Source organism: Harpegnathos saltator, unplaced genomic scaffold (genome assembly GCF_003227715.2).
Source record: "Harpegnathos saltator strain DR-91 unplaced genomic scaffold, Hsal_v8.6 scaffold379, whole genome shotgun sequence".
Lineage (NCBI taxonomy): Eukaryota > Metazoa > Arthropoda > Insecta > Hymenoptera > Formicidae > Harpegnathos > Harpegnathos saltator.
In genome coordinates, this window is record NW_020230182.1 from 99,214 (window position 1) to 112,675 (window position 13,462).

Here is a 13,462-nt window from a genome sequence, read left to right on the forward strand (position 1 = left end):
TAACGAAAGAAAATTTTCAGCGAATTGTGCGCGAGTTTTTGCTGTTAAATCGGAACAAGAATATGTCGTTCGCCGGAGCATAAAACGCGCCGGCGGTAAACCCCGCAGTATTACACGCTAAAGGATTCGGTAAAACCGGAGTCGAACGCGGGGAAAACCTATAGAATCTTTTTGCGCGCGCTGCCGCCGCTCGTTAAGCTCTCTTGAAAACGAATAAAAATTACATCCGCGGATCTCTAAATACCTTCTGGCGGCAAAAAGCAAAACCGCAGCCCGAGCTGATCTTTTTGCGCTTTGACCGCGTCTATATCATTACGAGGTATTACCCGGCGTCGCGTAATTTGTTAACAAACGGCTCCCGTCGGCTCTCAATGGCGGGCTCGTGGTAAAAGGGTCGTGGCGGATTAATTGCGTCGCGATTCTCCGTCGCAAAAAAAGAAACGTACAATAAGCCGGTGTTTTGTCACGTCGATTTGTCACCGTTGGCCGATTCAAAAGTCACACCGTGGACACACTGAGCTTTCTTAACGCACTTTATTTTTTATCCGTTTCTTTACTATTTTGGGAGATTGGGATTTTGGGAGAGAGAAAGAGAAGTAGATAGAGAGAGAGAAAGAGAGAGAGAGAGATCATACCCGAATATTTAGAGCTTTCACACTCAGAGAAAGGGATGATTAATTTCGTCAGGATTACAATCATTTTTGGCCGCAATCGTATCTCTTCGTTTCTCCAACGAGAATGTAGCGGCAGGAATATGTGTATAAAATGCACGTTATCTTCGGCGCTACAGCAGTGCTCACTGGAAAAATGATCTTGCCGAATGTGTAATTACAGTTACAAGTATCAGACACTTTTCTCCCAGTGGAAAACCGCAAGCAGTAAGAGCCATTGACGAAACCAGCAGCGTCGGGTCGATTCGCTGCGGCCGAAAGATTTTCAATTATGAGCGTTTCGGCGGCGGTACAGGCGCAGCAGCCGGTAGTTCCATGTGACACGCGGCGCAAGGGCGGAAGGGCAGGGACACGGTGCGAGGGTGCTCGGTTTGTCCGAGAGGGTGTTGGGTTGGACGTGGATGTAGAAGAGGGTGGTTTTGAGAGGGTATGGGTCCGGCGTAGAGACAATAGTAGGCGGACAAAAGCGTGATATACGGCGACCCCCGGAGCAGTGGTATTAAAATCATATTTTTAAGCTCTCCATCCCACCGCGAGAGCCATGAGAGCCGTGCCACCCTTTACTGGAACGGCGTAACCACCTCTTTTGCCTACCTACCTAGCTATCTACCTACGTATCTATCTACCAACCAACCAACCAACCAACCAACCAACCAACCAACCTACCTACCTACCTACCTACCTACCTATCTACCTACCTATTTACCTACCTACCTACCTATTTACCTACCTACCTACCTATCTACCTACCTACCTACCTACCTACCTACCTACCTACCTACCTACCTACCTACCTACCTACCTACCTACCTACCTACCTACCTACCTACCTACCTACCTACCTACCTACCTACCTACTTACCTACCTACCTACCTACCTACTTACCTACCTACCTACCTACCTACCTACCTACCTACCTACCTACCTACCTACCTACCTACCTACCTATCTACCTACCTACATCTACCTACCTACCTACCTACCTAACTATCTACTCACCTATCTACCTATCTACCTATCTACCTACCTACCTGCCTACCTACCTACCTACCTACTTACCTACCTACCTACCTAGCTACTATCAAGTCCTCCTACCCCTCAATCCACGCTGGACCGCGAAATGGTGGTGTAAGGAGAGCGTGAGAGGAGGGTGCAGGCGGAGGACGGGCGGTGGGCGCTGTCTTTGCGAAGCGTGCTCGTGCGCTCCGGATTTAATTGAACTCGTCGGCTGTAATTAATGCCGCTGCTATCAACTAAGACGCGGACTGTATTGATTTACTTTCAATATCATCCCGTTTCGCGCGACGGAAGGAGTCGCGGGATTATTCCGACGCAGACAGGCGCCCGCGCCATGTGCCTCTCCTTGTTCGCTTTGGCTGTGCGAGTTCTTATCGGCGGAACGCGGCTCTTCCATTCTTGCTTCCCCTGTCTTTCTCCCCCCCCTCTCTCTCTCTCTCTCTCTCTCTCTCTCTCTCTCTCTCTCTCTCTCTCTCTCATTACCGCACGTTGAATTATTTTCCGTCGACACGGAGGGTTCTCGTATTTTTAACGTTTGCGGAATCTTCTCTTATTCAATGCGAGCAGTTTTATTAATTAATACATTCGCCCGTTAACTTCATCATTATTATCGCCGGGCCCGCGCGCTGTTCTCGCACTGGAATCACTCGACTCGGTGTGCTCGAGTGTTCGCGGAACACTGTTGATAACCGAGACCATGAGGCGCTCGCCGGCCGCGATATATTTTCATAAATTCGCGTCCGTTGCGCTGAGTGGCCATGAAAAAATGATCCGATGCTCTCGGAACGCTTATCCCACCCGTATGCCGTCCTGGGTGCACTTCATTAAAACTTTTAAATTTTCCTCCGCTCTCGTCGTTCGCGCAGTGTAACTCGCGAAATGGAGGAGTTTCGCTGCGCGGCTGTCGTGCTGTGCTAGGCCGCACTACCACCGAGCCAGGCCAAGTCAAGACAAGCTAAGCCAAGCCAAGCCAAGGCAAGGCAAGGCAAGGCAAGGCAAGGCAAGCTAAGCCAAGCCAGGCCGTGCTGAGCGGCGCCATGCCACAGCGCTCCAGTATGAATTTGCTGGTCCCTTGAACGTCGTTACGTCAGCCGCGGTGCTCACAGTGCTTTTACATAGTTTCTCATGTAAGTGTTTTGCTCCGCGTATTTCTTTCACGTCTAACACGTGTAACTAACGTAACTCGTTATACAAGCTGCAGCAGTCGCGCCGCAGCGGTAGCTCTCGCGATATTAGGTCGCCGTGGGAAAAAGGAGGGCACGCTCGAGTTTATTTCGCGTACGTCTTTCTGCTCATTGTTTATTATAAGGCAAAAAAGCCTCACACTCTGGAATCGTGTAACGTGCCGTCGCAGGGCTCGCTGTCCGCGGTTTTCCAACGACGTCGTATTCGTGAGTTGAAACTTTAGTTCCACCTTCCACCGCGGGCTGCGTTCTTCTCCTCGCGGCATGTGCTGGTCTTCCAGATCTCGCAAAAGGAAGGAACCTACGAGTCGCTGTAATTTCGCCGTCGCGCATCCATCGGTATTTTAATATACAGAGCGAGATGTTTGCATGAATATGAGGCGAATCTCCAGACGCGTCGGACCGCAGGCGGAGCTAAAGATGGTGAAGGACGAGAAGGACGAAGGTGGAGAAGGAGGAGTAACGGGGAGGGGGGAGGAACGGAGAGGAGGTCAGTGTTATTTCACTTGTGTTAATCTCGTAAGGATCCGTAGGGGTCGCGACGATGACGTTATTAGGCCCCGGATGACGACGCGAGAGGGTCGGACGTCTAATCGACCCGGGAATAATGTCGCGTTCGTCGGGAAGTTCGTCCCGGCGGTGTTCGCCTCCGGGGGATATTCTAATCGGTCCCGAGAGCTCTCCGCCGCTTCGACGGCGGAATCCACGTGGGCGAGAGAAGAGGGAACGTATGTGCCATCCGGCTACGGTATTCGTCGCGGGGTTTGCGCGAGGATAGAGAGAGCGACGATAGAGCTCGTACACGGGTTTGTGGGGGGAGGGGGAGGAAAGGCGCGGGACGATGGGGAACGATAATTCGGCTCTCCGCTACGAGTCCGGGTGGTTTGAGCTCCTCGTAGCGCGAGAGGACTCGATTCTCCCGCTCCCTTTCTCCTCTCTCTCTCTCTCTCTCTCTCTCGCTCTCTCGCAGTCGCGCTCGGTGAGCAACTACGTTCTACTTCTCCTTGATATCGGCCGTTAGACGGCGACTACCGAAATTCCGCGCTAATCTCAATTTACGACACCGCAGCAAATCATACGTGCCTCTGGCGCTTCTCCTCCCCCCTCCTTCCTCCTGCATCGTCGCGTCGCCGTTTTCGCGCCCGCGCTCGCGCGAGTCCTCGAGTTATTAGTCGGCTGTCAAGCTGCCGCGTTTCTGATTACCGTCGGATGCATACTCGGATTGCGCGTGTACCACGCGGTCTCGTAAATGCCTTAATGTGTGCGACAGATTGGATAGCTTTTCTAGCGGTGTTTCCAGCTTCCGGGTCGGAAAGCGTCGCGTTCCAATACTCGCGCGCGGTGTCGCGGTTACTCGCGGATATGGACGATATGTTATGATTCACTCAGTCAGTGTCTCGTGTACGCTGTGCGCTTCGTTGAAACGTGATGAGTCGTTTCGGCGTTATGCCTCTTGCGGATTGATTCGTATGGACCAATACCGGGGAAAAGGGAGGGGGAGGGGGAACAGCTCTGCGAAGAATGCAGAATATAGCGCAGCCGTTGTATGCACCGGCGATCGAGTCCAAATTCCCGAATTATGTTTATACGAGCGCGTTTAACAACTATCTGTCTGCTAGTGGCGCGCAGGAGCCGCGAGTTTATCGATTTATCGTGTATTCTTTTGACAATCTCTGCGCCCCTCTCTCCCCGGTGGAGAGATTGCTTGGAATGTCGCCAGACGGCCGGTCGTTCGTCCAGCTGGAAAGAGAAACTTGCGAGGTGCGCCTGGGAGCCTTTGTGCGAGAAAGTGGCGAAAAAGAATGCACGAGGTGGACTCGAAGAGGAAAAGCGAGGAGAGGCGGGAGGGATGAACCGTGGTGGAACTACGTGAAGGGTGAATGGTTGGGTGAGTGGGTGGATGGATGGATGGACGGATGGGCAAGCAAGTGAGCGGGGAGGAGAGAGAGAGGGAGGGAGGGAGGGAGTGAGGGAGGGAGGGAGGGAGAGAGAGAGAGAGAGAGAGAGAGAGAGAGAGGAAAAGAAAGCTAAAAGAAGGAGGGAGGAAGGAAGGAAAAAAGGAAGGAAGGACAGAAAGTAAAACGAGAGCGAAGTCTGGAGGCGAGGCGAAGACCACGAAATATTTGTCAATCGCAAGAGCGAGGAGGACCGCGCCAGCAAAGTCGATTTAACGCCCGTTAAGGAAGCAATTCCTTTAAGGACGAGCGCCGGCAAGGACAACGTAACCTGAGATCCTTGACCCGGCGCTCGGAACTTACGACCTTTCCGCGAGGAATCGCTTCCGCTCGCCATTATCGGCGGACGAATAGAACATCAATAACCAATTTCGTAAGACTAATATCGCGAAAATTAGTTTTCCGAAAGTCCTCTCTCTCTCTCTCTCTCCTCCCTTCTCTTTCTCTTCCCCCTCGCTCCTCCCTCTTGTACGCTCAGTCTCTTTCTCTCGTCCTTCGTATCCTTATCCTCGCCCTCCTGTAACCTTTGTTAAAAGATCGTAGACTCACTGCAGAGCGACGTTCATGGTTTTCTTAATGTCCATCTACGGACGGCGAACGATCGTGAATCTCTTTTTATCGTCGAGCGATAGCCGTTCTCCTCTCTCGCGTCTCTCGGTTTTTTTTCCTCCTCCTCCTCCTCCTCCTCCTTCTCCTTCTCATCTTCTTTTTTTATATCCTACAAGTATATATCACCAGGGCGGTTGCGTCGGGACGACGTGGCAAATTTTAACGGACGTTTCTTCCGCTTCGAAGAAGCCTTGATGAGAAATTCGTTATCCCTGTAAAGTTGGAGAGAGCGCGCGTGTCTGATCAGCCTGAACGAAGTTCCATCGCACGAGCATGCTGTTTTGTTTCTTCACATTTTTTTTTTTGCCAACAATTAGCGTTTATTCGGTCCTCTATCTCTTTCGAGGCCGAGAGATGAAATCAAATTTGTCGCGACGCATCGCGCAAATTTCAGTACCTAATTATAAATTAATTACGGTGCCATTATTCTGCCGCCACACTGTAGTTGATTACCGCCTCTTCACGTTGGCGCCGAATTTTCTCGTTTTTCCCCCTTATAGTTAGTTCCATCAACCCGTCCTTCTTCTCATTACTCATTCTTCTTCTTCTTTTTCTTCTTCTTCTTTCACTCTCGCTATTTTATCTTTTTATTTTTTCCTCTACACTTCCTCTTCTTCTCTTCGTCACCTTCTCCTCCTTCTTCTTCTTCTTCTTCTTCTTCTTCTTCTTCTTCGAGTCCTTGGAAACTTTTCTCAGAGGCACTAGCTACCGACAGGATACATTTTTTACAAGATGGCATCCTTGGAATTTCGCGCACTGATGTTGTCTCCACATTGCGCACACACGAGCACAACGGTAAATCACCGAGCGTATTAATTTTTAAATACCGGCGTGTATTTTTGTAGCACCGTGTGCGCGTGCGTGCGTGTAGTTTATCCAACACTCCAATTACTGCGCTGAATATCGCAAGCCGTAAATCCATAAAGAAGTATCTCATTTATCCCGAGAATACTCGATGCATCCGACAAACGATTCTCCGCAATAAAATATCGCGCTAGGAAATCGTCGCCTAAATTTGAATATTTTTCTAATATCGCGTACTTTCTTTCTCGGCCTTTCTCTTTCTTATCTTACTTTCTCTTTCTCTCTCTCTCTCTCTCTCTCTCTGGCTGTTCTAAATTTTAATATTTTTCTGATATTGCATATTCTCTCTCTCTCTCCCTTTCTCTCTCTCCGTCCAAATTTGAATATTATTTTAATATTGTGCGCAGTCGAAATTTTATGAAAATCTCACGCGTGCACGTTCTCTCCTTCTTCCTCTCGCGGTTGGTCCAATGCTCGGAAAAGGGCTAACCGGGTGATCGCGTGACACCTCGCGACGTGTTTCGTCGCCGAGGGGAAATAGTGGTCCCGTAATCCGTCAACGTGGGCGAGCGCGCGCGCGAGAGATGTACGATCGTGTCGGATGCAAATTTCACGAGTTTTTCCAATGGCGTTGATGAATAAGAAATCGTGAGGTCGCTCGCTGTATGCCGTAACGAAATGGAGTACGGGAGAAGAGTGGCGTAAAGACCTCGTTGGAAACTGAGTTTCATCAAGCACTGGCCTCTTTTTCAGCCCCTTCCCTTCCCCCCGGGGCCCTCCGTCGCCTTTTCCGCGTCGTACTCTCGTGTCGCAATCTCGGCTTCTTTATACATTCGCTCTTATCAGAACGTCGCGGAAGACGGGAAGACGAGGTGGCGGGCTACTGGAACGACAAGAAGGCCCGAACGAGAATTTTGCGTACCAAAGTTGACGGAGTACTCGCCATACATTATTCCGGCCGGTCCATTGTGCGCGCATCGTGCCGTATCTGTTACATGTCCCTCGCGCGTTCCTCCCGCTTTTTCATCTGCTCTTTGTCAGCACCACAGAGATGACGACCGTCCCGGTAAGAAATTGACGAGTGGCGTGTCTTGTCCTCCGACAAGAGCCGGCGAGAATCCGTCACTTCGACCCGCCGTTTACAATCATCGATTTCGCCTCGGAACATGCGTCTCGGTTAATTTTTCCGTGCATTCGATATGCGATCGTCCTGTGCGCGAGTGGTGTAATCGCGGAGAAATGTAGCGATATGCGTGTGTAGACGAGCGTGGCTGATAAGCGGATCGTCTAGCGGTCTCAATAAGCAAGTTTCTGCGAGAAAAGTGCGTACCTCGCAACGTTTCACGGTCCTTTCGTCGTGGTCTTAAAAAAACCATATCTGCGTTTACTCCGGAACCGCTACACTTCTCGGGTTATATTCTGCCTCCTTCTCTTCCTCCCCCTCCTCCTCCTTTATCCTTCCGTCCCCTCTCCCCCCACCGCCCGTTGCCTGCTCTCTTGGTATTTGCGAGTTATATCCTCAGCTTCCTGACATATTCAAAAATTTCCCGGTGTATACGTTCTATCCGCGACGAGTTACAAATATTTCTCGTCCTTCGACGTTCTTTGTAGGATTCTACTTTTTTTTTTTTCCCGGATATCCCGGGCTAGCTGCGCGTTTTACGAGATAAGTGCACGGGCCATTTCGCGGAGGCTCTTTAAAAAAACCGTATCTACATTCACTCCCGAGCCACCACCATCGCCACTGCCGCCATCACCTGAGTTACGTTCTCTATTTGTGCGCGTCACATTTTCACTTGCTCGGCGTACTTGTAAATTTTCAATCTTGCCCATACATCCGCGCAAACCGTGTGTTCTATACGAAAACCCCACGGGACCCCGCTCGTTCCTCTTGTCGGAATCTTTTTACGAAGCGGCACATTCGCGTCCTGGAAATATCCAATTCGTTATCGGCCGAGCAGGATTAACATCGGCGAGACGTTACGTCTCAGAGTTACGTTTCCTGATGAATCACTGATCGCGTCGCTTTCCGAGCTACAAATAGTCGCGTAATTGCAAACAAAAGCTAATCGTCCTTAATAAACGTCAGTCATCGCCAGATGTCATCGCGTCAGACAAATTTCAAGTATAATGGACAGTTTACGGATCAATAAGTAAATATTTCAGCCGGAATAAGGAAAACCGAGACCTCTCTCTTCCCGAAAGCTCTGTCTACTTGGCATTTATAAATTTCCGTTAAAAGTTTATCGCGTGGTCGCCTGACTCGCTTATGTAAGTTTAATCTCCTCATCGGGTATGTAAAGTGCATGTTCATTTTGGCGTGTCCACGTACATTTTTAATCTTTACGTTCATCAAATATCGAAGTGAAATGATTGCGCGAACTTGTTTATTAATGTCTTCGACACGACATGTCTTTTTAAATGTATGAGCCCCGAAAGAACCTTTGGGGGCTAGGTTATCTTCATATTTAACCTCTTCCTCGCAGGAAGGCGAGGTAGAACTTGCAACTTGTGACTAGTCGCGCGTGTATCGCGCGAGATAATATGAAGAAAGGAACGAGGTGTGTCGTGCAAACCATTAATCTGTCGAACCCGAAAACATGCATAAAACCGAGAGCACTTCGGAAACTCGCCGATATGGACGCGGTGGACTCTTGCTCAGATTCAAATCTCGCGAATAATCATTGGACGTCGAGGCCAGTGACGGGGAAATTTTGCACGCGAGAAGATGCGCAGAGAACGTGCAAACCGAAGGTGATGAACTGAGCTTTTCGAAAAAAAAAAATATCGGATTACCTCTCTTTAAACATCTGGCCGAAGCTTTCCTTTTCCTCCTCTCTTTCTCTGTCTTTTTCTTTTTTTCTTTTTATTGAACTGATTGGATCGATTAGAGTGTCGCAATAACGCGACATTCTAATCGATCCGATCGTTCTTGCGACGAGGGAAATTCTTGATGAAAAAGTAGGAAAGGACCGGAAGGTCCATATATTGAGCTTCAGAAAAATAAAGGTCCCGCAACGGCACTGCTTAATTCTCGCCACTGCGGAGACACCCGTCGCGATGGATTCCGCGCGGGACATTCAATTCCGGGTTAAATCATGTGGCTTGTCGCCGTGCCGGAGGTTCGCTTGGTCTTGCGCGATATTGACACGGCGTGTAACGAGATGATGGTGTTCGAGCACCTGTACGGAATTGGTTAGTCGATACGTAGTTGCGTTTACCTGGAATTAGCTCGACAGTCGGTGTACACTACTATAGCGACATCGATGGGTCTCTAATGGAGGAGGACAGTCCGTGGTCCTGGTAATTGTTAGGGACATCATCCTTGCTCGGTCTTGGAACGGAGGGTCAAGCACCTTGGCGGAACGGAGCGTGCGAGCCACGGACGCGGTTGTATTTATTTTCATAATCGACGACTCGACTCGATGTGGCTCGTCGATAATACAGTTTCGTACCAACCGTTTACTATGTGTATAGTTGTAATAACTAGTCGATTTATCTAATAGACGTCGTGGTCGCAAACAGACAGCATGTTAAAAGCGAGCGAATGAAAATCGCATAAACGAAGCGGCGAAGTCGTCATTTGTAGACTTTGAGCGGGCGAAAAATGTGGTCTCGCAGCTTTTTTCTTGTTTAAACGAAATGTAAAAATATATAGACGGGGGTTTAACAGACCGCTGCGACGCTCGCCCCGACTATTTGTATTGTTTTTATTCGCGTAGTTCTCCGTTTGCTGTGAAAAGCCGCCGTTGCCGCCGCTTTCGACCAGCGAGAGATTTTGCAGAGTCGTAATGTTTCTTATAAAAGGCACCATCACGGCCGGCCTTATTTATTGGACTTGCTCGGAGGGTCTTTGGAGCGACAGCGAAGAAACGGAAAAGCTGTACTACAGGATAATGAACACGATCGCTTGCTCGCTACCCGCTCCTCGGTCGGGTGCCGACGATGTGCGTATGAATACGGTATTCCCATTCGTGTGCGATACGATATATCGAGCGTCGCGGTAAGCGTCGCTGAATTTCTAAAGTCGCGCAAGCAGAAATCGTAAACCATTTTTAAATCTGGTTCCTTTGCGACGCCGTGGACTTTTCTATCTTTCTCTCCCTTTCTCTCTTTTCTCCGCTGCCTCTTCCGTTCGACGGCAATTCAATTAATAAATGCAGCACGACTTTTGAACTAACGAAGATGTCTCCCCCTTTTCCTCCTTTTTCTCTTCTTTTTCCTTTTCTTTTCTTTTTTCTCTCCCAGATACATTTGACACACTCGGAGCGAATAAAATACTCGATATTGGAGGCGTACAATGACGCGGTGATGAAAAGCATGAATATTATCGTCGATGTGCCGTTAGGGATTTACCGAAATCTACGGGATATCTTGCTCCCTTGCGATGCAATTGAAGAAGCAGGGACGGAACAACCCGACAAGACTCCGACGGAAATGTAATTTCCCGTGTTGTATAAATATGTAGAATATTATTACTGCTCATAGTGTGTGAATGTTGTTCGTTTTGAAAAAAAGACAAAGATTTCGTGAAGCTTCCTCCTCCCTCTCTCTTCTCTCTCTCTCTCTCTCTCTCTCTCTCTCTCTCTCTCTCTCTCTCTCTCTCTGTGTTCTCAATATAACGTAGCATTTTTGCCTGCTTCGCAAAAATAGTTTGGGCAAATTTAGCGAGGGAAAATGAAATATCGTCGACGATATTGTCGGGTAGGAATTTTTTTACGTTAACGTCAACACGCAAATAAACGTGCTGAATTTCTCGAAACGCTCGCGCACGCTGCTGAAGATACTCCACGGTGCTTTCATTTCTTTTATCTTATTTCTACCGTATGGCACGCTCGGTGTAGCAGCAAATGTACAAGACAGAATTAAAATTCCACGCGGCATCTTTTCCATTTTTTTTTCCTTTTCCCGTCACGCTCAAAGGCACACGAGGGAGCTCACAGGGTGTGCATCTTAAGCGATTTTTATGGCATGTCCGTCCGCGCAGTCGCGAGATCTTACAATTAAGGTACACCACCCGCGCGTGGAAAATCGTTACTTCGAGACGGCCGTAAGAGAACGGATGTGGAGCGATTATTATAACGTTGACGTGTCGCGTCAAGTTGCATCGCGTGGAACATTTTTGTCCAGCGAATAGACGAGGGTATTATTAGAAGGTGCCGCGCGACACGAATGACGCGATCTCGAAACTATGAGCTCCAACTGACACGAGCGACATGTCCGATATACCTGGCGAATTTATCTTTGTTTTATTATCACGTCCGGTCACCATTCCGCATTCGCGGCCCCGTCGTCAGCGGGAGCGATCATTCCGCTTTAACGACTGACCGACGCGAGTTCATGGCGGGATATTTAGAGTCGATTAATGTCGATTAATCAAAAGCCGAAAATTAATTTCGCGCCGCTCGGTTCTCTATGTATCATATATCACGGAGCGCCTTATCGAGCAGGCGAAATTACTTCCCCGGTCGACGTAAAATACGACCCTCTCCGCGTGTGTTGAAATTCGGGAGTACGCGGGCAAAAGTCTTGCCGGCGCCCATCCGGCGGCGAATACCAACACACACACGCGTTCTCTATCAGTCTCCGCCATACGTTTCCGGAATTCGCCGGACGCGCGACTTTTCACGGCTAATGCGCGACGTACGTATGCGCGGGGAAATAGAAAAAAGGCCAAAACTAGGAGGAGCGGGCGGAGAGAGGACGTCTCTCAGTTCCGCGTCTCGGCCAAGCTCTCCGCGCGGTCAAATGAGCCGCGTATATTCTAACGATACACACACGAGCGTCTCTAACGACGTGCGCGACTCTCACTCCGTGAGCGCTATAGCCGTGCAGAGAGAAAGAAAGAGAAAGAGGTAGAGGGAACTTACGTGCGGCCAAGTTTCCTCGAGAGCGCAGCACGAATATCTCAAAGCTCCGTCGCTCCGAGTGACTTCTCACGTGCTGAGTATTCCTTTTTCGTCGAACCGGAAGGAAGTTTCGGCCCCATTTTTCAGCCGCGTCTATCTTTTTGCGGCACGTGAGCGTCGTTTGTCAAGGCGCCTATTTTACTTTATAAGCGCGCTTCTCTCCCGGGTATACCGCGCTCGCGCGCTCGCATTCGCGCTCACGACGCCGCAGTAATACGTGGCAGGTGGTGTACGAGGATTCGGATGAGGACGCGAATAAACAGCGACACTGACGGCTTTCGGACAATTAAACAGTTTATTCAGATCAAAACATGGTGTAGTTATATACATACGACTTGGTTAAACGATATGGATCTGATATGAAATCACCTATACAGTGAACTTAAGGTTCGGCTTTACGCGGATCGATTTACATGGACTCTCTCTGCGTGGTTGTTACGTACAGCACTCTCCGATTATGTACATCGTCGATTAATTCGCCACTGCTTGTTTCTCTTCTTCTTCTCCTACTTCTTCTTTTCTCTCTCTCTCTCCCTCTCTCTCTCTCTCTCCCTCTCTCTCTCTCTCTCTCTCTCTCTCTCTCTCTCTCTCTCTCTCCCTCTCTCTCTCTCTCTCTCTCTCTCTCTCTCTCTCTCTCTCTCTCTCTCTCTCTCTCTATCTCTCTCTGTTTCACCTCCTTTCTCGCCGGTACGTTCACTCGCGATCACGCACGCTCGCGCTCCTTTCTCTCTGCAACCCCCTCACAGCTGATTGTTATTGAGGGCGGTTATCGCGCCGACCGAGAATGTTTTATTTTCGGCGCCTACTTTCGGCCGAATATCCTCGCCTCGCCTCGCGCCGCACGCTCGCTAAACGAGACTCCTTACACACAAAAGGTTAATAAACCTCGACAGTGCCCTTTTCTCCATCTCCCTTCCGGCTCCGGATTCTCCCTTGTCTGCCACAGTTTTACAAAACGAATACGGACGATAGTACTTTGTCTTATTTCTAACTCTCGGTCCGCGCGCGCTTTAATACGAAACGTCCTCTCGCTCATCACTCTCACCCTCGCACTTCGAACGAATTTCCATGGACGTGAAAGATATGCGCCGCCAAACTCACGGCCGGCTATTCTCCGACGATGTCATTCGGAACTGATAATTAGCGCTCAAAGAACAGTCATAAATACTCGATAAAAGAAAGTGGAAAGCAGATCGGCTTATCTCATTCATCATGCAGCGTCGCGATCTTTTTGATGGCTGCAAAGGGAGAGAAAATAAAAAAAAAAGGACGAATTTTTCAAGAGAGAGAGAGAGAGACAAAAAAAGATATG

At 49.3% G+C, this 13,462-nt stretch overlaps 1 protein-coding gene across 1 annotated transcript; it reads left to right on the forward strand.

The window, feature by feature from the left end:
- The first annotated feature begins 8,688 nt into the window (after positions 1 to 8,688).
- Positions 8,689 to 10,429, forward strand: LOC105186094 (uncharacterized). Its single transcript, XM_083287590.1, is given in 2 exon segments — positions 8,689 to 9,007; positions 9,985 to 10,429. Coding segments are annotated over 2 exon segments (486 nt in total). The 5' UTR covers positions 8,689 to 8,785; the 3' UTR covers positions 10,249 to 10,429.
- Positions 10,430 to 13,462: the final 3,033 nt, after the last annotated feature.